This window comes from Tachypleus tridentatus, chromosome 9, assembly GCF_004210375.1.
Source record: "Tachypleus tridentatus isolate NWPU-2018 chromosome 9, ASM421037v1, whole genome shotgun sequence".
In the NCBI taxonomy this organism is placed as follows: domain Eukaryota; kingdom Metazoa; phylum Arthropoda; class Merostomata; order Xiphosura; family Limulidae; genus Tachypleus; species Tachypleus tridentatus.
Genome location: NC_134833.1, coordinates 125,778,107 through 125,804,087, shown reverse-complemented (window position 1 = coordinate 125,804,087; position 25,981 = coordinate 125,778,107). Strand labels below are relative to the sequence as shown.

The window sequence follows — 25,981 nt, the reverse complement described above, 5'->3', positions numbered from 1 at the left end:
TTACGTTGGTAAAAGAGTAACTCAAGAGTTGGCGGTGGGTGGTGATGACTCGTTGCCTTCTCTCTTGTCTTACACTGCTAAATTGGGGACGGCTAGCGCAGAAAGCCCTCGTGTAGCTTTGCGCGAAATTAAAAACAAACAAACAAACAAACAATGTCTGTACATAAACGCTAATGTATCGTTTATATTGTTGTGAAAGCTGAAATTTCTAAAAACTCCCTTCACGCCTGTAAATTTAATTAAAGCGACATTTGTATGCATTGTAAATGCTGTATGTTAGAGTTTTATATTTTGACTTAGACGTTTGTTTGCGAAAGGAAGTTTGTCATTACTTCATGATAACACAATATCTAAAAGTTTTATGAAACTTCTGTAAATTCTGAAAGCTTCCTGTATTGCACAGGAAACGAGAACAATACAAAAAATAACTTAGTGATTCAACTTAGTTAACAAGTGACGCAGTTCACTGTGTCAGTTGGTGCGCTAGACAGTTGGATAGCCAGCGCATTTGTTATCGATTGATTAATGAGGACACCTTGCGAGTAAGGTTGTAAACAAGTTCGGCGTATATGCCATTAATTGCGATATTTCCGTGGAAATGTTGTTTGTGAAGACAGGCCTAACAGTCAATGTAACATGTTATTGAAGAAATAAATTAATTTATTATTGCCACGTGATTTGATCTTCGCCTTACTTTTTACCGTAAAAAAAAACAAATAAAATAACACTTTAGGAACCAAGGATTTGTGTGTATTTTTGAAATCCGAAAAAACTCTTCCCATACCTTCTATGAGGAATTTAATTTAAGATGAAAATCACATCCTTCTCTGTTGTCTGAGTTTATTTTCAGTGTTATTAAGGAGTCTTCATAACGACCTGATATGTCCAGGTGGTTAAGGCACTCGACTCGTAATCCAAGGGTCGCGGGTTCGAATACCCGTCGCACCTAACATACCCGCCCTTTCAGCCGCGGGGGTCTTATAATGTGATGATTAATCCCACTATTTGTTGGTAAAAGAGTAGCCTAAGAGTTGGGGGTGAGTGGTTTTACACTGTTCAATTAGGGGCGGCTAGCGCAGATAGCCCTCGTATAGCTTTACGCGAACTTCAAACGAAGTCTTCAAGTGGTGTTTACTAAGAAGAAAGAAAAAAGCCAACTAGTAAAAGTACGTACAATTATATATCCGGTTTCGAACATAGAGAATCTTTTTCGTAAGATACAGAGTTTTGCTTTCTTGTGTATGGTTCGGCAGTAAACATAGCTCACTGTTAGAGGAGCTCGTTAATTTATTGTTGTGACTGAGGTGATTTTATGAGCTGCATTATCTTTTCAGGTATGAAAACTCTCAAAGTGTATTCAGCTACTCTTATCTAATTTCTACAGGATTTTATATTTATCTGGTGATGGTTTCTACCCTACAAACAGATATAGTCCTCCACTTTGGAAAAGATCAATTCTGTTTACAAACTTTATAAATAATGTTATTAGTCATACCGTAAACTACTACTTAGGAAGGTTTTTGCTTTTCTTACAGGTTGTGTTTCAGAATTTTAACTCTGAGTCAAGTCGAGTTCTTGTTGCATATTTTATTTTTAAAATTCTGATGAGCTTACCAATATGATGCAAACAAAGCCTTTTGCATCTTGCAAAAAGAAAACGGAATTTAAGCAAGATTAAAATTACGATTCTAAATATCTTATTGGACCTTATTTTTAATTAACTTTCTAAATTAGACAAAATAAAAGAGTTTTAAAATGAGCGCAGAAATTAAACACTTACAACCACTCTTGTTACTGAAAGATCGTACTTGATAAAAAGTTTGCCCCCCAGTGGCACAGCAGTATGGCTGCAGACTCGCACACCAAGAAATCGGATTCCGATACCAGTGGTGTGAGCGAAGCATATATAGCCTATTGTTTAGCATATATATATATATATATATATATATTTCACATTCCTAATTTCAGAAACTAATTGAAACGAAAGAAAATTTTATGCTGTGTTTCACTAGTCAAGACTGGTAGGTCTGTGGTAAGTCTAAGGTCTTGCAAGGCTAAAATTCGGGATTTGATTTGCCATTTTGGACACAGAAGAAAGTCAAACGTGGTTGTGCTATAAAACAAAGTAATGAACAGTTTCTCTAAAACCATAACTGCCGAAAGATAACTATCGCAATAAGTAGCAAAGCATACTTAATATTTCGTTAAGCCTTCCATCATCCACCTTCGATTGAGTCATTAATTTCAGTCGAATTTGTTGTTGTTGTTAAATGGTAACCTCAATAATACAGGTGTGTTAAACTAAAACTACTTAACTATTAACTATCAGACTTGATAGTCGTTAATTTAAACAGAATGTCTGAACCAAAACGTCCCATACCTCTGTCAAGATGAACAAAAAAATCCTTAGTGACTTCTTTACATACCATAACCACTAATGGCGTCCAAGTATTATAAATTATTAAGTAGTATTTACCTGTACAATACCCATTGTAAAGAATTGTCTAAAATATTACACAGGAACTCTAGCAGGAACTATTACAATATTGGTGATGACTTTCTTTCTATTTTTGTGTGTAACTTATATGTTATTAGAGGTCCCGTGATCACAAAGTCATACCTTACAAGTAAGTTAATTCATAAACAGTTAAGAATGGCGGATCCTTTGGATTTGCTCCCCCCCCCCCCAGTGGCACAGTGTTATGTCGATAAGGCAAATACGTTTGATAACCAAGAACTCTAATAATGAAAATGTATTGAAACAGTTGATCACTGACAAGATGAGTAATAAAATGAGCGTACTAAGTCCCTTGTTCCAGAAAAAGGCTTCAGAACAGCATTGTTTTTGAAATACCGCATGCTTTTCAGCCACAGTGCCGATTGCTTTAACGTTACTTGCAAGGTGTTGGGAATCCAAGTTAAAATTTTAGACTGATGAATTTAGATAGGCGCCATAGATACGTTCAATAAGTTATTTAATGGAATTTTGGTTTTATACAAGGACTAAACTCATTTCAACACAACAGTTGATATGAGAACTGTCTTTGGGTGCTTCAGTTATTCAGTAAACATGCCAGTTATTTGATTTATAGACGTCACGTGATCTGATCTCCTGATGAAAACTGTCATCGGGGTAGTTTTCAACGAAAATCAACAGAAGACGAGGTTTTACAGACAGAAACTGGTAGCTGCTTGTAGCTTAACTTTTAATATGAAATGTGAAATGTTAGATACATTTGAATTTTGTATTTATTTTTTGTTGAAAAACAACTTTCGTATATAAGAGTTAATATTACAACAATACTTCTAATTATCTTCAAAATGCAACCCACACATCTCACTCTCGTTTCATTTGGAATGTTGATTTTTTGTTTCTCTGCTCAACTTGTCCCAAACAACAGTCATCAAGCACTTGATGCTTTGGAACATATCGTACGTACAACAAAAGGATACATACGTGGAAAAAGGTTGCCCAGGGAGACGATGAGCGGAAAAACGATTTACGCCTTCAAGGACATTCCGTTTGCTGAGCCACCTGTAAATAATCTGCGGTTCAAGGTAAGTGTTTAGGTGTAACACGTGAAGCTATAACCACACGGTGTTTGATGATTGTTCTACAAATAAAAACATGTTCTCTTGACCTTCTCATTTTCATTCCAGAATTAAGTAAAGTTACTTTGCAATACTGTTTTATCACCTTTATTTATAACACAATGGATTTATTTCTTTATCTATAGAATAAATATTTTATTGTTTATTGTTAGTAACAATAAAGTGTTATCTTTCAACAACTTTTTCCGCGGTTCATTTATAAAACAGTCGCTTATCCATTCAGACGATTTAAAGCTTCTAATGTAAATTCGTTATTCGAGTTTCCTAACCCAAAGACCCCCTCCGTCGGGAAAGCAGTAAGTCTGCGGACTTACAATACTGAAATTCGGAGTTCGATTCCCCGCGATAAACACAGCAGATAGGCCAATGTCTTTGCTTTCAAACAAATAAACAAGCAAATATTAAAGTTCGTCAAGATGTTTTGCGCACAGTGTGACAATCTTAGTTTCTTACTCGATACATTTTGTTCAAAATCTGGGTAAGATTTCGCCAACGTATAGTTCATAAAGAAGTAGAATACATTACTGATATTTTAAGTGAAAGGATGGATGACTGATAGCCTTACTCTAGTCAGTGTATGGCACAGCGCTAAATGTTTCGTTGGTATTAGCACTGACATGAAAGCTAATATAACCACAGCATTCATCCGAATATTAAAACAAAATAGAAATTCAATTTATCCCTGTAAACAACAGTTACATTGTCTGCGAAAGATATTTTCCTCAGATATCGTTTTCCAAAACGCCAGATTGTATAACTTCACACATAAAGATATTTTATTGCTATCTTTATTTGTTTTCCAATAAATCGTTTACCTAGATTTCTTTTACAAATCAACTCAGTGAACTATTCCTAGTGAAACTATAAGTGCAATATTTTATGTTGCTTTCTTATTTATATTTTAATTTCACTCTTAAAAAAAGATGATTTAATAATTATTCTTTGCTTGTACCATAAACATCAGAAAACAATTTTTTTGGAGTGATTGGTGAATACAGCAAATATTAGTAAACGTCATGGCGTCAAAACATGTTTACTTTCTTGTCAGAAACAACATAATTTTAGAATTGTACACAGTTATTATTAAACACAAAACTTTTAACGTCATTACTGATGAATATCACCAAATTTAGTAACAACTTACAAGTGAGTATTACAGAATAAGAAAATACTCTCAGATTTAAAATCTTTGCTGACAATTTTATTTAGTCAATGACGTCTAGGATGAGTATGGTGACTCATTTATCTTAAACATGATGAATAAAGAATCATTTTATAAACGACTGATGGAAGCATAGTGTATTCTATTATTTAATTTGAAATATTTGTTGTTGCAGTTTTCTTCCTCGTGCAAAGCTATATAATAAACTATATACACTCTGCCCACTCTAGGATTCGAATCGAACTCGGTATTTTAGCGTCGTAAATCGGTAAACTCACTGCTAACTCTCCGGGGTACAAAATTATGATTAAACAAAAAAAATGAAACACTTTATTTTTATTGGTTATATTTAGAAATTAACGCCAACTGACCCATAGTTCAATTATCATACAACCTCCAAATAAAATATCTTTATTGCCTTTTGTGTCGGCCCTCTACTCATAGTCTGAAGGTCGCAGATTCGAATCCCAATCGTACCAAACATGCTCGTCCTTTAAGCCGTGGGAGCGGTATAATGTGAGATCAATCCCACTATTCGTTGGTAAAAGAGTAGCCCACGAATTGGCAGTGGGTGGTGATGACTAGCTGCCTTCCCTCTAGTCTTACACTGATAAATTCGGGACGGCTAGCACAGATAGCCCTCGTGTAGCTTCGCGCGAAACTGAAACAAACAAGCCTTTTATGTCTGTGGTTAAGCACAAAAGGCTACGTATGTTCTTCCTACCATAGTATCGAAACCCGGTTTCTACGTTGAAAGTCCGTAGACATGCCACTGTGCCACTTACAAAAAAAAAATACTTTAAATGAATTATTTTAACATTTTTAACTCTACGATAACCATTTCACGTATATTGCAGCTAAATTAAATTATGAAACTCACAATGCAGCATAGGAAGGTTACATATTAGACAATGAACAGTTTTCACCTGACTCTAAACAGTCTGGGTAGCGAAACATCTAACTGGAAATTATCTGATTAAATTAATGTATTTATGACAAATGTTAATATCTATATATATGTAAAGGCTTCAGTTTCGATTTTCAAAAATATGTAAACTTTAGAAACATTTGAAGTCGTTATTTTCAATCAAATAAAAATATTAGCATAGAAAGAAATTCAAGTAATCCTTAAAGAAAAATATTGACTGGACAGATTAACGTTATACTCGTAATAACGACTCGACTGTAAAATCTTGATCCCAAATGCGTCATTAATTCAAGCGAAACTTTATTAAATAAGATGAAAGTTGAAAGCTAATAATATGGCAACTGCTTAAGATATTTCATTATTATATTATTTAGAGGATGTTTACCGCATCAGATGGTTTGTTACAAAGCACATTTCAAACTTTATCGCCTAGAAATATGTTGTAAGATGTTTATGAAATATCAAAGGGACATTTGATATATTATACTTGACACTTTGGTTGCATTTTACTCATCACCAGAACACAGAACATTTGGAAATAATGCTAAATAAGTCACCAGAAAACAAAGGTGTAATAGACTACGTCAGTAGGGTTATCTTACATGAACGAGCCATCAAACTTTTAATTTGCTGTCATATCTATAAGCAACTAACTGAAGTAACTGTTAGACGTATGGGAAAGATGTAGGATCTTCTGGGGTTTACTTGAGCTGGTCATTTCTAAATGCAATCCACTGAGCCACTTCCCCTGGGGACTTAAGGGTACTTGCCAATTTTAGTGGCAATTGGTTTTGTGGTTCGTCACCTATAAGCAAACACGTGCACACCTAATTATGTCAAATAATATTCGGACGTGTTTGGTAAATAACAATTGTTCTGCTTAACTGTGGAAGGGCAATAAGTTGTCTCGAACACATTTCATTTTCTCCTTTTCTATCTTTATATGATCAGTAATTTACAGGTTTAAAATAACCACTGCAATTTCGGAACTTTTTGATATCTTGACCAAAAGTACAAATAAAAAAGTAAGTACTTTTAGGGTGTGGAACTCTTTGGCTGGCGGAGCACTACATTTAGTGTCAATGTATGTGGTTGGAATTACTTCCTAACAACTTTGATATTTATAATGTGATTAAAATATACATATATTGCTCTAAAATAATTTGTTTAAAAAGTGTCGTTAAAACTCATTAGCCCCCCGCTAGTAAAGCGATATGTCTCCAGATTTATAACGCTAAAATCAGGGGTTCGATTCCCCTCGGTGGGCTCAGCAGATAGCCCGATGTGGCTTTGCTATAAGAAAACACACTCATTAATTAAGCAAAATTAACTTTTTTTTCGAACAATTAAACACTGATTACATTCAGCACAGTCACATATTAATTGAAGTTACTAAAAACATTCTTTGTTAAAGTTAAATGTTGGCAGCTTTCATACACTGAGACAAAGTAGGTCTAATTAATCAGGTTAAACTACTTGTTAGCTGTTTGAATGCCCATGAAATTACGGTATCCAATGATTGATACCAAAAAAATAACGCAAAATTGACCAGAAAGTAGATCCTGTAAATTAACATGATAAGCTTCAATTTTATTTTATATCTTTTTATTATATTTTTAACATTTAACTTTTTATTATAGCGTCATGAAACTAACTTAACTAGATTTGGAAAATATTATATTAAAATTTATCATTCACATTATCTTATTAATATTTTGTAAGAAAATACGTTATGGTAACATAATTAGATTCAGAAATTTTGTTTGCTTGTATCATAGTTAAGCACAAAGCTATATTTGTTTTTGTTTTTTTTTAATTTCGCGCAAAGCTACTCGAGAGCTGTCCGCGCTAGCCGTCCCCAATTTAGCAGTGTAAGATTAGAAGGAAGGCAGCTAGTCATCACCATCCACCGCCAACTCTTGGCCTACTATTTTACCAACGAAAAGTGGGATTGACTGCCACATATAACATCCCCACGGCTGAAAGGGCGAGCATGTTTGGTGTTATAGGGACTTGAAACCGCGACCCTCGGATTATGAGTCGAGGGCTTTAACCACCTTGTCATGTCGGGCCTGAGCACAGACCTGCAGAATAAGTTATATGTGTTGAGAGGTTTGAGCCTTCATACTTACCTTTGAGCCATTGAGGGGCTAATTTAGAAATACAGATGGGGGATAAACAAAAGTGTATTTAATTAACCAGTGTTGATAAAAAAACAAGAACTTTCTAGATGAAGCTAAACATATATACTTAAAACTATGAAATGTCTTCTACATTAAACCATACATATCACACATATACACGCTCCCCAGTGGCTCGGCGGTATGTCTGCAGACTTACAACGCTAAAATCCGGGTTTCGATACCCGTGGTGGGCAGAGAACAGATAGCCCAGTGTGTGTAGCTTTGTGCTTAATTCAAAACAACAACAACACACATATACCCAAAATTGAAAAACACGTGTTATATTATGATTTACATAATAAATACATACCCAACCAACAGTGTAAAATATCTTGTAATTATAATATAAGTATTAGATATATGTACTCAAAATTGGGAAATAATTTCTACTTTAATTTATAAACATATATACACAGAATTGTAATTACCTCATATATATGTATATAACATTATTATTAAAAGTTGTGAAAATTATGACTGATCGTAGAAGAAGTGAACTAAAAATACAGTGAAATCGTTTTAATTTTGTAGAAAATTATAAGCTATGTATATACATCCAAAGCACGGACACTTAATAAATTAAGAAAATTTTTCTTTTCAGATAGGATTTAAGTAAGTTAATATTAACACTAGGAGTAAATGCTGGCTAGTGTATCAGTGTCAGACTTTTGCGATACGAAACAGCTTATTCAGCTTTACTAATCCCATGAAAGTGAAATTTAAAACTACCTTTGATAGCCATCATTAATTAATATGTAATCGCATCTTACTGACCTTTACACGCTCTAGAGCAGCTGCGAAGCTCAAGGGATTTACTTTCGTTGTTACTGAGAGAAAATGTGACTTGAGATCTGTGGTTACGCTGTGCGAGTGACGGTAAAGTCCTTCTGTTTGACCAGACAAGGTTTATCTGTTTGGAATTAAGCACAAAGCTACACAAAGGGCTATCTGTGCTCTTCTCACCTCCGGTATCTAAACCAGGTTTCTAGTGGTATGACTCTAGGGATGGTTGCTGTTGCCTTCTATCCAATGAATTAATTCACGATTAGGGACTACTTTACACAGCTTGTCGCGCAAAGCAACACGACGGCTACGTGCGCTATCAGTCCATAATTTAGCAGTGTAAGAATAGAGGGAAGGCAGCCAATCATAACCATACCGCCAACTCTTGAACCACTCTTTCGCTAATGAATAGTGAGATTGATCGTAACATTATAACACCCCACGACTAAAAGGGCGAGCATGTTTGGTGTGACAGGAATTAGAATTGTCAGGTGTATGTAAGCGGTATGCTATTAAACGGCCAAAATTTATATTTCACCTCATAATTAGCAGACGACACAGATATCTGGAAGAGTTTCGAAACACCAACAACAGCAGCTACGAACTTACAGCCCTCATAACATCTCTGAATACTGTTCTAAGAAACAAATAAGAATCAATATACCAAAGAACAAAATCTTAATAATGAAAACTAAGAAACTAATTAAAATCAACCCCAAACTCTACCTTAACGGAATGCTTCTCCAAACAGCTGCATCAGCAAAATGTTTTGGTCTTAACTAAGACACAAAATTAACCTGGAAAAAGCATATAAATGAAATCTCAAACAAAATTTGGCAAATAATAAATCAAATTAGAAGTCTTTCGCGAAATAATACAAGAACAACACCAACTAACATATTAAAACTATACAAACAATGTATACGACCAATCATAAAATACGCTTGTTCAGCCTGGATCAATGTCGCACCCAAGAAAATTAAAATTAAACTACGAAATGCAATATTTACAAGCACATATAGAGTTCTCCGCTCAACAGACTCTAACTTTTTACATAAATACACAAAATTTTAAGCAGATTGTTCACTATTTTAAGAAATACTTGCATAAAAACGACATGTTACGCGCATTAAATCGTTGTATCATGCATGATGAACATGACCTCTCACCCTGAATTGTGTCCTGTTCGATTAGTAATATGCCACCTATTGCTAGACCTATCTTTATGTTGTTTTATCATATAGTGTATTAAAAGGGTATCTATGTAAATACTCATAAAATAAACCAATAACATGAAAAACACTGAAATATATGGGTCATCTATGCAGCGAGTGCGTACCCGTGTGAATGATAAACGTTCCAACATAAATGCACATGGCCTTCATAGGAATTTTGAATTCATATCAATGAACATTTGTAAAAGCAATTCCATCTTTTATGTTGCGTTCAACATTTAACAGTTGTCCAAATCATAATATTATTAATAACAATAAATGGGGAAGGAAGAGGCCAATATAATACCTGACCCTCCCAGATCCACCCGAAGGACTTAAATACTGATATTAGAAGCAGTGACAATCATAGGATAAATGGATCGCTTGAAAAATGATAAATTGAAAACTGTAAAATGCAAATAGATAACGAATCTACTGTGTTACTTGTTTTAGGATATATATATATGTATCTATATTGATATAGTTCGTATGGCATTTTTACCAAAACGGTTTTTTTAATATATAAAAGCTTCATATTATGATTATTACACCATATAAATGTCTTGTAATTTAACTCACTTGCTTTTTTCTTTCCGAGAATAGTTAGTTTCCTTGCTAAATGTTACCATATTTCCTTTAAATAGCACTATCTTGAATAAATACATTTTTCTTTCTCAAACGCTGTCTCAATTATTATTTAATAACGTCTGTCGAACAACTGATTTTAATTTTGTTTTTCAGCCACCAGAGGAAATAAAGAGTTGGTTTGGCGTAAAAGATACTAAAGACAATGAAGTATTCTGTCCTCAAGTTCACACCTATTCAGAAGTGGGATTGGTAACAAGAGGTGTGGAAGACTGTCTCTACCTTGACGTGTACTGTCGACAGGTTTGCCAGCTTTTTATTTCTGTATTTAGTATGGTAATTCGGCCTAGCTGGTTAAAGTTAATTTTCTGTTAATTTTAGGTTCTGCAATTGTAAATTCAAAATAACACCACAATTTTTTTCTCTTATGAAATGACTGCAATATTTTTATTACAAAACACCACATTTACTACAACGTGTCAGTATTTCTAATTCTTAATACTATGTTGTTTTTTTTATTTTTGAGCTTTCAAAGTCTTACTAGTTTTGTTGATATTTGTGCAAAATACGTCACATTATGCTTGGGTTACTCAAGTTTACTACAATATAATTTCTTATTGCCATTTCTGAAAAAACAACAACTGAACATTACAGATTTACGAACCATGGCTGATAGTATTGGAATAAGATTGGCTTCTCTAGGAAATGCATAGGGCTTTTTCTTATGATCTTGCAGGTAACTCCAAAAATTTATGTACTTAACTCGTTAAATACTTTCCGTTTATTGTTATTAGTTAGTTATTTTTCCGTATCTTCTATTCCAAATGCCCTTCAGTACCTTAGTTGTAAGTCTGCAGACTTACAATGCCAAAAATCGGGTTTAGATACCTGTTGTGAGCAGAGCATCGATAGCTTATTGTGTAGCTTTGCCCTTAACAACAACTAACCAACCTTAAAGAGTTTATGGTAAAGTAATTTTAAGGTTGTTGAGAAGTATTTTTAATAATAATTACAAAGTTGGTTTAACTGTAATGGTTTTAAGACTAAAACTGTATTCGAAGCTTTGTAAGCGACACTTTTACCTTCAAATTATCAGTAGTTTAATTTTATTTCACTACCGGTGGGGTCCATTGCTTGGGTTTACATACTAAGTAATTTAAGTTGTTGTCTGTTATGACATTCATAGAAAAGAGCTGATAAAAATCATTGTGAAATGAATAATCTTCAAAGTAAAATACATAGGAAGTCGCAGCATCTGTTTTGACATATTTTTGGCTATGCTTTTTGGTGACACTTACACATCACTAGGGCCCTTATAAACAATAAAGTCGTGGCATAAGCTATTTGGTGTATAAATAGTTTAAAAATATGATGGGGTTTACTAGAATTAATAATTAATAAAAACTGAAAGGCGAGGAATTAGTTATGTTATTATAATAGTATTAACTGGCAAAAACATTAACCACTAAGATTAGGGTCCGCCTGATTCCAACTTTCACTTGTATGTAAGTAATCTTAGATGTTGAATTTTAGTAAATAAAAAAATGCAAGCAGTATCTTTACTGGTAATATTTTCGTAAAAAAAAAGCTGTTGCATTAATATTACCTCTTTTACCGGCCTTTCAAATAACTTGTAGGTAGCGCGCTTGCTGTAAATGAATCTTAATATTGGTGGGAGGGCTCTAGTCAACTTATTGTTAAAAATAGCATTTTATTTATTCATTTACAAGTTCTACAAATTTGATGTACTATCCAAACGTTCACTAGACGATAGGCCTAACTTCCAAATAACGTTAAAAGTTTAGTCATCCGTTAATTTTCTCTGGGGTATACGGAACTTCTCGTATTTCTAGCAAATAGTGATGAATACACACTCAATACTTATAAAACTGAAGTAACAGACAAAAACGATTAACAAACTCACAAGTTCAATAACCAAATCACTACTGCAACAGATTCACAAATCCCAAACAATCCACTTTAATTTGTCTAATTTGCAATTTTATGTGTGATTTCCCAAACTTTCAAAAATCTTCTAAACATTAAGCCAAATCGTTCATCAAGTTACTTAAAAAAAAAAACTCTCTCTCGCCATCTCAAAACACTATACAAACATCTAAATTAGATAAGCATTGCTTTTAACACTGTCCCATCTCTGTACTATGAAGTCTCTTAAACAATCACATTACAAAAAGAAAATTATGATACATTAAACTTCCATAACGAATATCAAAGTAAGTTTTGACAATTAATACCATTAATATTTATAACTATAAGCATTATAATTATTCAATCATTAATTAGATGTGTAAAATAACGTACAATCAAAATTTGATTAATCAAACAAGATCTTATCATTCTTAACTTTGTTTAACGCGAAGTGGAGTTAAATTGACTGGATTAAGAAACTTATAGGATATCGATAGGTCCAGACGAAGTTGGCCCTGGCATGGCCTAGCGCGTTAAGGCGTGCGCTTCGTAATCTGAGTGAGGGTCGCGGGTTCGCTCCAAACATGCTCGCCCTCCCAGCCGTGGGGGCGTTATAATGTAACGGTCAATCCCACTATTCGTTGGTAAAAGAGTAGCCCAAGAGTTGGCGGTGGGTGGTGATGACTAGCTGCCTTCCCTCTAGTCTTACACTGCAAAATTAGGCACGGCTAGCACAGATTGTGCGAAATTCCAAAAACATAAAACACTCCAGACGAAGCTGTAATAGCGAAATATTGAGCTAATAAAGTGACATTCTGGAGACATAGATTGTGATTTTATTTACATTTATACAACAAAATCTTCTTTATTTAATTATTTACTGTTCCTAAATTATCCAATTTACAATGTTTTTGCTATTTTTCTTTTTCATGGATTATGTGACAAAAATAGAATGGCCTTTTACATTGATCACACTTACTGTCTTATCGCTAGATGGTGATTTTTACATAAATGTTCGAGGATATTCATTGGCGGCTAAGTTTTTTCGACAGTAATTCTAGGCTTACCATCAGGTTACTTACTTCTGGTAAGCATTCTCTGAAGCCAGCTATTTAGCTGCTCTCTCACCAAAGTATTTACAAAGAATATCACAGTGACTGACATTTACTTTGGACCTACAAATGTATCTGGATTCCGCTTGGACCTACAAATGTATCTGGATTTCGCTTGGACCTACCTGTGTATCTGGATTCCGCTTTGTTACGCTTTAATTTATTGTCTTTATTATCTTATAATTCCGCCATTGTCCAATCTCTGTGGGTCGCGAGTTAGAATAATAAAAACGAACATTCTTACATTTGCAACTATGGGGTCATTATAACGTGACAATCAATCTCACTATCCGTTGGAAAATAGTAGCTCAAGAGTTGGCAGTGAGAAGTATTGACTAGTTGCTTTTGCGCCTCCCTCACTTCTAAATTAGGGACAACTAGTGCAGATAACCCTCGTGTAGCTTTTTGCGAAATTCAACAAACAAACCGGTCGTGTATTTGTCGTTCAGAGTACAGAAATTTACTGGTCATAGAGTGTGAAAGCTAGTCTTACGCCACACCAATATTTCAACATGAAATATATTACCAATACGCAACCTCCCTCAATGTCAATTACCCGCACATCGATGTGTCAAAAAGCTTTCCATAATGACGGGAACTTCTAACTTTCCTCTTGCCTAAATTTTATAGACACTTGCTGTTTGCATCATGAATCCACTTTCTTTCTGAGGAAATTTTCATGTCTTTCGTTACCAGATTAGATTTAACAACTGTATCTATAGAGCAAATGTCAACCAATATGATTAGAATATGGATTGGTTGCTTCAAACATTCATTACTATTCTAAACTGTGGAGAGGGAGTATTCTCGTCCTCAGATTATTAAATTGCTTTATTGGTTTTAATCAACGGTTGATTCATCATAATCTCGTATTTAATGCCTGTAATACATTTACTGTTGTACATTTATTTTAATATCTAAGTTTGTTTCAGTTTAATGGATGTAATGTATATCGTTAAATGCGTATTGCTCAGGTCTCGTCTGTTCTCTACATTTGTAGAAGATTCTCGAGAGTAAGGATCAACAATATATGTTTTACGAAAGCAGTAGCGTATCTTCGAATATTGTTTCCAAGTGAATTTTCGAGAATTTCGCTTAATGAGTACAAAAAATTGCTATCGCAAGACGCGGGGAGACAATAAAAAGAATATTGTTGGTTGGCTACAGTCAGTATACTATAAACCTCGAAAGCTACAATTGTGATAAGCGTTCATTAATCGGAAAACTACAGATATCTGACCAGGAACGTTTATAGATTTCGAACATTACGAACTGTTTAACTTCAGAGAACTAACTTTGGACGTTAGTATTTCCACAAAGAAATCAGATATCTATCTTCCTCTGCGAAAAGTAAGCTTGTAAACCGCATTAAGCCAAACAAGAATAGAGCTAGCTAGCATTCCCGTCAGTGAAGTGTGTTTGTGTACCAACATAAAATTAATTCAGTCGTCGTGGAGCTGGAATTGAATATTTTATCGATGGTTCACGATTAGCGAATTAACTCTGTTTTGATATCCAAGTACACTTCACTCAACGGGAAGCTAGCCAGTTTCTTCATATGCAAGTTTTTTGTTGTTTTCTTTTCCGCTGAAGTCTTATAATGTCTTTATAGAAATACTAACTTCCAAAGTAAATTCACTGAAATTAAACGGTTTGTAATGTTCGCAGTCTATAAACGTTTCTGGCCAAATATTTGTACTTTTCAGATTAATAAGCGTTTATCACAGTTATAGCTTAAGAGTTTTATAGTATACTAACTGTAGCAATCCAACAATATTAAAGTGTCTCTTGGTATGTCAAGTTATAAACTTTTAGGGCGAGGTTGCAACTATATTCGAAGATACGCCATTGCATTTATAAGACACATATTGTTGATTCTTACACTCTAGAATCTTCTATAAATTTAGAGAATAGGTGGGACTTTCGCAATACATAATTAACAGTATAAGTTACATTTATTTCTAAATATACATTAAACTGAAACAAATATAGATATTAACATAAATATATAATAGTAAATCCGTTACACTATTTACTTTAGATATCATTACAAACTATACTTTGTATACACTTGTGACACCTATCTGTCATGACCTACTGGTTTATCGATTGGGGTGATGCTGTTGAACTGGGTTGGTGTAGTTGGAATAGTCCAGGAAGGTCCTGCAGCAACAAGCAGCGCACAGTAGTAGTAACAGGTGTTAACCATATAGTTTCTCCTATTCCGTATACTATAGTTAATGACACTTAAGATAGGAATTATTGAGATTATGTGAACAGAGATGTGGCTGATTTAATCCTCTCATTTGCTGTTTCAATTTCTTGATGTTTTATTCTGGCATTAATGTACTTATGTGCTTTTAATATACGTTGTTTATATTCTTTGTGGCCCGGCATGGCCGATCGCGTTAAGGCATGAGACTCGTAATCTGAGGGTCGCACCAAACATGCTCGCCCTCCCAACCGTAGGGGCGTTATAATTTGACGGTCGATCCCACTATTCGTTGGTAAAAGAGTAGCCTAAGAGTTGGCGGTGGGTGGTGATGACTAGTTGCCTTCCCTCTAGTCTTACACTACTAAATTAGGGACGGCTAGGTGCAGTGGACTAACAACCTACTCACTTAAAAACCTGTTCAAGAAACCGCAGTGTTTGCGGCCCTATGTTCCTTGAATGAATTGAGTGGCAGATGATGATGATGATTTTCTTTGTAGTCTTTCAGTTTTGTCGTTACAACTTTTATTTGCATCAATAAAGTCCTTGTTTGTACCCTGTTTTATACTTTATTAATGTTATTTTTAATTCTTGTTCCCTTCTATAAATTTATTTTTATAATCTTTCGTCTGTCTGTACATTTTCAACCAATTCCTTCTGTCACTTGTAATAAATTAATTATTCTTGGTAATTCTTCTGTAAATCTGACTTCAGTTGATATTTTAATTTTCCGTATCTTTTTTAATTAAAACAAATCGAAACTAATCTATTCCTTAGGTTTCTAGTCCTTTGGAAGACGTTTTCCTTTTATAAGATATACTGTTTTGTTCATAATTACATTAATTTAAGCAAATACAATTTGAACATAAGACATCACTGATTAAAAATTAATTAATTATCATTTATATCCTACTGTCATCTTCATTTATTTGAAAATGTGTCCACTGTTTGTTTCTTTATTTAATATGTTCTATATACATGCACATATCTACTTTTTGTCCATTATATTTTTAAAAATTTATATTCCATTCTATTTTAATTCCACATGTATTATCGTTTTATTGTTTTTATTTACAAATGCTGAATGTTTCTCACTCCTTTATTTTTTATTGCAGCAAAAAAATGATCTTATCTTTATTTTATATATTCTTCTATTCATACAATTTCCTCTACATTGGTTTAATAGTCTTAAATAACAATTTTTAATACTATTCGCATTTCTGTTGTGAAATTTCCTCTATTCATTGCTGTATTATTAATCCTCTTTCCGACGCTTCTAACTTGTTCTACCTGACATATCAACTCATATTTAACTTGTTCTACCTGATATATCAACTCATATTTAACTTGTTTCGTTGTCCCTAATCCCCACACATTTGTTTTGTTACTTTCTTTATGATTTCCAATTACTTTGAAACAAGATCTTTACCACTTTCCTTCTTTTTTCTTCAATATATTCATATTACATACAACCACATTTTCATTGTATTGATTGCATTACAATATTGGTTGTTTTATCTACAATGTAACATAGTATTTTCTGTCTAAATCCAACCCGACGTCCATTTTATGTATTTTTCTTGTATTTTTATTCCCTTCTCCAACCTCACATTTATTCTTCGTGCTTAATAATGATATTTAACATCAATATTAAACTTACATTTCACTAAATATCTTCTGCAGGCTACAGAGAAGTGTTATTCGAAGTAACTGTTTCTTAATGCATTGGAACGATTCAGTATATATAAGTTGTTCCTCTTAAATGTGTGAGAGGGGTGCTTTACAATATTTCTAACACACAGTTCTTTCTATCATGAATGTTTATTTTTTGAAAACCACCCTGTACAAGTCTTCTGCTTCTGCTGTGGGTCATCATCCGAAATTTCTCGTTAACATCTTGTGGTGACGTGATATCTACAACTCACAAGAACGTATTACGAAAGGGTAAAAATTCATCCAATCAGAACAAATTCTTGCTCGTTTCGTATAAAAGAGAATGCTCAAGATACCTTCAGATAGTCTTTAGTCAATGATATATTTATACAGTCTTTTACGTCAATAAAAATACGTTCATTTAACCATTGCATTAATCAACAGTAGTTTTGGTAACATTTTTCACATATTTCTCTATATCTTGTTTAAATCCAACGTCGACTTTCAACAACAGCTTAGTTACGTAAAAAAAAAAAAAAGTTAATGATACTATATGGCAATTAGGGGTTATTGCGGTAGCCCACGTTAATCAAGTTTCATCTGCCTTGTCTTTCACCAGTTGCCTGACAAACACGGTAACAATCCACGACATCCTGTGGTGGTTTATTTCCATGGAGGAAAGTTTAAATATGGTGGAAAAGATATTTACGGCCCCAATCTTCTTCTTGACCTAGACCTGATCTTGGTGACAGTGAATTATCGACTGGGAATTTTTGGTAAGATCCGATGAAGAAGGAAGTAGCATTTATTCTTTCAATAGTGTAGGTTATTTTGTTTATCTATGGTATATTATACAGTTAAATCTAAGTATGACATTATTATACACAAGCCAAAGAATAATACAATATCTGAAATAAAAGGGAAATTTATAAAATTATTTCCTCTACATGTCAGAATGTACATGGCGTTAAAAACTTTAGCGAAAGCTTCAGTGTTAATTGTTCGCACAGCTATATGCGTTTGGTTATAAACCTGTTTATATAAGTGTAAGTATAAACAGTATTGGTATATAAGTGCAGCTACAATCCGTATTGGTACATAGATGTGGATATAAGGTGTTAGTATATAGGTGTAGGTAAATCAGCGTGGATATATGGGTGTGGTTATAAATAGTATTGGTATATAAATGTAAATATAAAGTGTAGGGATATATCGGTGTGATTGAAAATAGTATTCGTATATAGGTGCAAGTACAAAACAGCATATGGATATATAGGTGTAGTATAAATAGAAAAGGTATGGGTGTTAACCATTTCAGTAAGTAGGCTTTTATTATAATAGAACTTAAGAAAACGTAATCAATAGATTATATTGTTTTTAATGCAAGTAGAGGTTCATGCGAAAGAAACTGTTTATGAAAGAATAAACTAAAGGTCCTGCATGACCAGGTGGTTAGGGCGTTCGACTTGTAATCTGAAGGTCAATGGTTTGAATCCCCGTCATACAAAATATGCTCGCTCTTTCAGTCGTGGGAGCATTATAATGTGACGGTCAATCCACTATTCGTTGGTAAAAGAGTAGCCCAAGAGTTGGCGGTGGGTAGTGATGACTAGCTGTCTTCCCTCTTGTCTTACACCATTAAATTACGGATGGCTAGCGCAGATAGCCCTCGTGTAGCTTTGCACAAAATACAAAAACAAACAAGCAAACAGTTTGAGTGATTTTATTTTTGCTATACAAATATTCTGTTTATGTTAACTGCTACTGTTTAATGTACTGTTAAATTGTTAACCTAAAGAGTAAAGAGTTGCTTTTAGGTTACTGTAAGCAGACGAAGACGAAGTAAAACTCGATTTTGTAAGTAGTACACACTCCTGCTCAAAAAGATTGTTACATGTTCGAAAAATGATTTTGGTCATTTATATCATTTTAAAACTAAATTCACTTTGTGTATTGCTCTTAAACCCACAGGCTTTATTTCTTTACTACTCTGCATTACGTGAGTTTATTTTGTGTCAGTTTAATTCTTTGAACTTGGGAGTGTTCTGAGACTTGTCCCAAATGCAGTGCCGAGGGTGAGGTGTAAAAACCAGGGATTTTGGTGTTCCTTTTGTACCCTTCTTGTTGGCGACGCGTTTTCAACTCTGTAGATATTTTAGACATTATGCTAGGTTCTACCAACGTAGGTTCGAGAAATCAGATGGTTGCCTATGACAGCGCTGGAATGAAACAAGGCGATATTTTATAAGATGGCTTGGTGTATCCAGGCAGATCGTCAACAGAGTTCTCAGAAGAAGAGCTACAACCGGAAGTGTGAGTCCTAGCCGGATCTTCACCATTGCTCGTCGGAACCGTACGTTGTCCTCCAGGTCGATTGTTTCTGAGTTACGTGCGCAACAACTAATCCGGATTTCACGCCAGACGGTTAATCGACGGTTGGTGCAAGCTGGATACAGAGCGAGACGGATGGTCACGAAACCTAAACTGACAGCTAGACATCGCAACAACAGGTTGCAGTGGGCTCAGCGATACCGTAATCTGACGATCGCACAGTGGAATCGTGTAGTTTTTGCTGACGAATCCAGATTTCTGCTCTACCGCACTGACGGACGGATACGAGTGCGCAGGCCTCCTGGAGAACAGCTGAATGTTCAACCCAACGTCTCAGGAGGCGGAGGTTCAGTGCACGTCTGGGGTGTATTCTGTTCTACAGCTGTCAGCAAGTTGATCATTCTGGATCAAAGCGTCACTGGTGCTGTGTATCAGGATATCCTGAATAACCACTTACTGCTGTTTGCCCAGGATATTTTCCAGAACAATTTTCGGCTGCAGGAAGACAATGCACCGGCTCATAATGCTCGCAATGAGCAAAATTTCTTGCAACAACGTGGTGTGTTGGTCCTTGAGCAACCACCTGTAAGCCCAGATACCAACCCGACAGAGGATCTCTGGGATGTACTTGGCCGTTTAGTAAAGAATAGGAACGATCCCACTACAAACCTACAGCTGTTACGCCAAGAACTGACTGAAAAGTGGAACAGAATTCCAAATCAAAGGGTCGTAACGTATCCATTTCAATCCGATTTCATCTGTTGTAGTAGATGTTAATCCAGGGGTTGCCAGGAATTCGTCTTTCCTCTTAAAACCCGTTCTTGGTGTATTTGATGTGATGTTTCTCAGTTCTTTGTTGATTTTGGCTGGCTGTGAGCTATTGAGAGAGAGAATAAGAGCAGAGGAGGTTATATGGAGATGCAACATGAGTAGCTGCCTCCGAGATTCTCGTTTGGCTTACCGAAGATCGAACAAAATAGGTGGCAGACACAGCACGCGCATCGACCCGCAGAAGGACCGAGAATGTTTTTCTAATTGAACATAAAGACATAATGATACAAGTAAAAAAAAAAAAAAGTAATTATTTTCTACATACAGGGAGAGGTATGGGTAACCTTTACTAAATATAGTTATACATAATAAAAACAACAACATGGGTTATATGACACAATAGAGTAGTGATGATTAATACAAAACGAATGACTGAACACAAGTAACGGACATAGCATTTAAGTTTAGGGTTTAAAAATAAAAACAATGGTTTAAGAGTATAAATAATAATTTGGTACAGACAGTGGAGTTCCTGTTGGCGTTAAATATGGGGTTCTTGGGGTTTAAAAAGCTCCAGTGAGTGGGCATTGGCGTAAATGGTGGAAGACGATTTTGGCTTAGAATATTGTAGGAAGGCGGTGAGAGGAGTGAATAGTTGGACATGGAGAGATGAAGAAGGAAACATAATCGACTTGAGCCATTGATTAAGTGAGTTCGTTGGATGAGCTGAACCGATGACCAGGTTTGCGTTTAGTGGTATAACGTTAAGGTGACTTGTTTGTTTATGTAAGTTTAATAGAGAGAAGTGTGTTCACGCCAGAAATCCGATGTTTCTGAAAATTTAGAGAACTATGCCAACAAATTATTGCGTTGTCATACTTTCTTATAGTAAGTTGAAGGTATGTCAGTGAATCTTTGCTTTTAGTTTACTGATTTTGTTTAGATAAGATGGTACGGTGTATATGGGTAGACGGTTGGCGATTCTAATTGATTTAGATTGTACTGTATATAATTTTGTTTATAAAGGCTATGGAATGTTAAAAGTGATTGGGTTACCGTATTCAATGACTGGTCTGATGTACATTTTGTAGGTTAAACTGAGAGATCGAGAGTCGCATCCTTTTACACAACCTCCGATATTTTTTGGATAATTAAAGTTTTGTGTTGCCATATTGAATCTGCTGGTGTGTATTCTCTGTTAGTTTGTTATTGAAAGCAATACCTAGAAAAATGAAGGTGTTTGTGAATTTGATGTAGGTGTCATAGAACTTGAGTGTGGTGATGTGTATTTTAGATACGTTTATTTTGAGTCTTTCTTAATATAATAGCTTCTGTTTTGAGTGGGTTTAATAGGACTTGCTAGGAGTTACAACATGTGGTTATATGGTTAAGGAGTAATTGTACGTCATGTGCAGCTAAGCAGGGTGTAGCTTTGCGCAAAATTAAAACAAACAAACAAAAAAACTCTTGTAAGTGCAAAAGAAGGATATTTGTTTGTTGTTCTTCCCGTAAAACGAATAAAATATGAGAGATGACCAGTTTTTGCAATACATTTGATATCACTTGAAAGCTCAATCTGTGTGCTATATGTTTGATCTACGAGTTGTAGTGTAGCAAGTCATGTTTGATATTTTTTTGTTTTTGAATTTCGTGCAAAGCTACACGAGGGCAATCTGCGCTAGTCGTCTCTAATTTAGCAATGTAAGACTAGAGAGAAGGTAGCTGGTTATCGCCATCCACCGCCAACTCTGACACATTCTTTTGTGTACGGCCGTGTAATATGATACCGTGTTTTGATCGGTGTATCTTACATTGTATGACACTGTAAATGTTTGTTATCGCTATTCTGCCTGAGTTACCATAACTCAGGATTAAATCTCTAAGATTCCAAATAACTAAAGATTATTAAAAGAGTCACTAACATTTTGCTATGTTTCCCGAAATATTGAATGTAACATGGCGATGTTTCTTTACTCGAAGTTTATAACTTCAAACTAACTGTAACAGAGATTCGGAGCTAGAAGAGATGAATCTCTCCTCTAACAAACGATTTGTTTGTTTGTAATAAAGCACAGAGCTACACAATGGACTACCTTCCCTTTCTATACCACGCGTGTCGAAACCAGCTTTCTAGGATTTATTTCCGCAGACATTTCCATGTGCCACTGGGGTCCTAACAAATAAAAAAACAACACAAATAACGTTATTTTCCACCAGCGGTATTATGTAAACTAAGATTAAACTATTTTTATAATACGCCATCGAAATTGATTTCACAATTTATGTTTTAAAATAGGAATAAGTCTTATTAACTAACAATAAAAACAAGTTATGAAGAAACGGCTTCATATTTAAATGTGGATATTAGAGATCCAACAAAATGTAATTTATATTAGAACTTGGTATTTATAGATTACGACACTAGCATAAGTTATTATTTGTCATATTAAAGACACATACAAGTTAACAGACGTTGGTAAATAACGCTAGGCCTAACATGGCCAAGTTAACAGGAGCTCGACTCATTACCTTCGAACGTTTTTACGTTCCTGAACTATTAACTAGAAGTAAAGAAACCCCAAAATCGATTAGTATGACTGTTGGACAAAAAGTACCTTCAAGCAACATGAACTGATCCTATTTCTATGTGGCTTGAATTTGTTTTAACTGAGTTTTCCAAGATTAAAGCTCATCTCAATAAAATCAAGTCACTCTTTGCTGGGAGTCTACACCTCCTTCCCCTAAAAAAAATTGTTCATGGTAAAATATTACCACGGAATTTACAGGAAGTAAAATCTTATTCGATACTGATGTATCAAGCGCACAATTACATAATTGAAATTTAATATTACGTGATACATTTATTCCATCGTTTAATCGTGTTTCGTCTGTACTATACTGTTAGAAGACAAGGGTTTAGGGTCTAATGAGTTTCGAATCATTAACTTAATATGAAAAAGGAATAATTTATGTTTTGTTTTCGTTTCAGTTAAATTGAATGCACAAACAATCGCCTTCCTGAAATATTCGTGATTGTAATAAGTCTTCCGTGAGAGGTAAATGTTTCAATTAAAAAAAACTGAAATGTGTTAACTTTCACGCTAGTCGATTTAAAGTCAAGAATCTTGTACTTTGAGAAAAAGGAACACAAACTATACAAAAGTCGAAATAACTAGACAATGAGCATTGTCCGAACTGGACCATTTTCCCCAAGGCTAAATCCCGGTCTAGTTCGAATCCCCCTCACAAATCAGTTGCAGATTCCAGAATTAGTCCACTGGTACATTGACAATCTGGATTTATAAGGAATATTATAAAGGATATATTAAGCAGGTAGTTTGACAAGTGGGATTGTTTCTGGGTGTGTTACATGCTGTTTCAGTTTTAAAAAACGAACTAATAAAATTCTGACAATCGATTTTGGTATAAAATAGTATTACCAAATATAATTTGGGTGTAACAAGAAAACAAGAGAGAAAGAAAAATAAACAGTACAGATTTATCGGTTGAGTCTGGCATGGCCAGGTGGTTAAAACACTCGACTCGTAATCCGAAGGTCGCTGGTTCGAATCCCTGTCACACCAAACATGCTCGCCCTTTCAGTCATGTGGGCATTATATATGACGGTAAATCCCACTATTCGTTGGTAAAAGAGTAGCCCAAAAGAGTAGCCCAAGAGTTGGCGGTGGGTGGTGCTGACTAGCTGCCTAAAGTGAAATGTGAGTTAAATGGTGTCTGTGAATAGTGTTCTCTAGTCTTACACTGCTAAATTAGGGATGGCTAGCACAGATAGCCCTCGAGTAGCTTTGTGCGAATTTCAAAAACAAACAAACAAAATTACCTAATGTTTTATTTCGTTCTGTGCTCAGGCGGTGCAAGTTTGCTATCACAAGATTCCAGAACTAGGCGATACCGCGATGTTCTTTGACAGATTTTCGCACGTGTTTGGCGAAACTTAAACGCAGTTTACTTTAAAAAGATATTTATTTTCAAAATATGTTCCATAAAGTTAAGGAACAACGTAGTTCCCCGATGGAACAGCGGTACGTTTATGGACTTACAACGCTAAAATTCAGGCCCGGATTCCCCTAGGTGGATACAGCAGATCGACCAACGTGGCTTTGCTCTAACACAAAAAAACAAGAGGAGTGGGTTTTATTTATGATTTTACAAACTACGATCCACTCTTTTAAATAAGTTGAATGTAAAATGTCTAAGAATTAAGGAATATTATAAAGGAATTATAATTTTTAATTTGAATGGAACATTATGTGTAGAAACTCCTGGCGTTGAAGTACCGACGTCCTCCTTTTTGAAGTACTAATAAGAGGTAAGACAGACGACTAGAAACTCCCGTCAATATAAGGGGTAGTCTAGCCCTCTCAATCAGCTATCAATATAAGGGTTAGTCTAACTCTCTGAATCAGCTGTCAATATAAGGGTTAGTCTAACTCTCTGAATCAGCTGTCAATATAAGGGTTAGTCTAGCTCTCTGAATCAGCTGTCAATATAAGGGTTAGTCTAGCTCTCTGAATCAGCTGTCATTTATGATAAATCCACATCTGTGTTTTTAGTGGCATCATGTTTTGAACTCTTATACCATTAGATCGGTAACCCGATCTCCAAAACTGAGGAAAACATTTGTAATGGTTTATATCCAATTAAAACAGTTTACAATTTATTGTAAAAATAATATACAGTCAGAAGAAGTAGAGACTTGTTGGTTGGTTAAAACAGAACATAAATTAAATGTTATAGGAGTTTTAAAAAACTTTCAATCTAGCCATGTTATATATTACAAGGATCAAGATATCTGCGAAGAAACAATGGCATATTGTAAAAGATGATACACATATGAAACTTTGTTGTTTTAATTTGATAATCATCAATAGAGTTCTATCTTACATTAAATCACACACATCTTCTTTACATTTATTGTATATATCTTAATTGTATTAATTATTGGACCTGGCATGGCCTAGCGCGTTAAGGCGTGCGCTTCGTAATCTGAGGGTCGCGGGTTCGCGCCCGAGTCGCGCCAAACATGCTCGCCCTCCCAGCCGTGGGGGCGTTATTATGTGACAGTCAATCCCACTATTCGTTGGTAAAAGAGTAGCCCAAGAGTTGGCGGTGGGTGGTGATGACTAGCTGCCTTCCCTCTAGTCTTACACTGCTAAATTAGGGACGCTAGCACAGATAGCCCTCGAGTATCTTTGTGCGAAATTCCAAACACAGACACATACATTTATTAATTATTGTATGAGACTTAATACCCTTACGTTATAAAGACAAATTAAAACAAACTAAAAATTCATTCACAAGTTGAGTATTCAAGTTTATTTTGTTTGACTCTTGAATTTCTTAGTTAATTAATTTTTACCTGACCTTAATCATGTCTCATTAAAACAAGTGCTAGTTCAGGTAACTAACAACTTACAGCACACTGAAATTACTGCTTAAAAGCCTTTATTTTGGGAAACAACAGTTAAACCTTCGCTCATCTCAA

General features: G+C 34.8%; 1 protein-coding gene across 1 annotated transcript in view; it reads left to right on the top strand.

The window, feature by feature from the left end:
- The first annotated feature begins 3,157 nt into the window (after positions 1–3,157).
- LOC143226296 (carboxylic ester hydrolase-like) overlaps positions 3,158–25,981 on the top strand; it is a 47,815-nt gene continuing 24,991 nt past the window's right edge. The window contains exons 1-3 of the mRNA XM_076457080.1: positions 3,158–3,558; positions 10,624–10,770; positions 17,993–18,149. Of these exons, the coding sequence (XP_076313195.1) occupies positions 3,322–3,558; positions 10,624–10,770; positions 17,993–18,149 (541 nt within the window). The 5' untranslated portion in view covers positions 3,158–3,321. The remainder of the gene's footprint in view (positions 3,559–10,623; positions 10,771–17,992; positions 18,150–25,981) is intronic.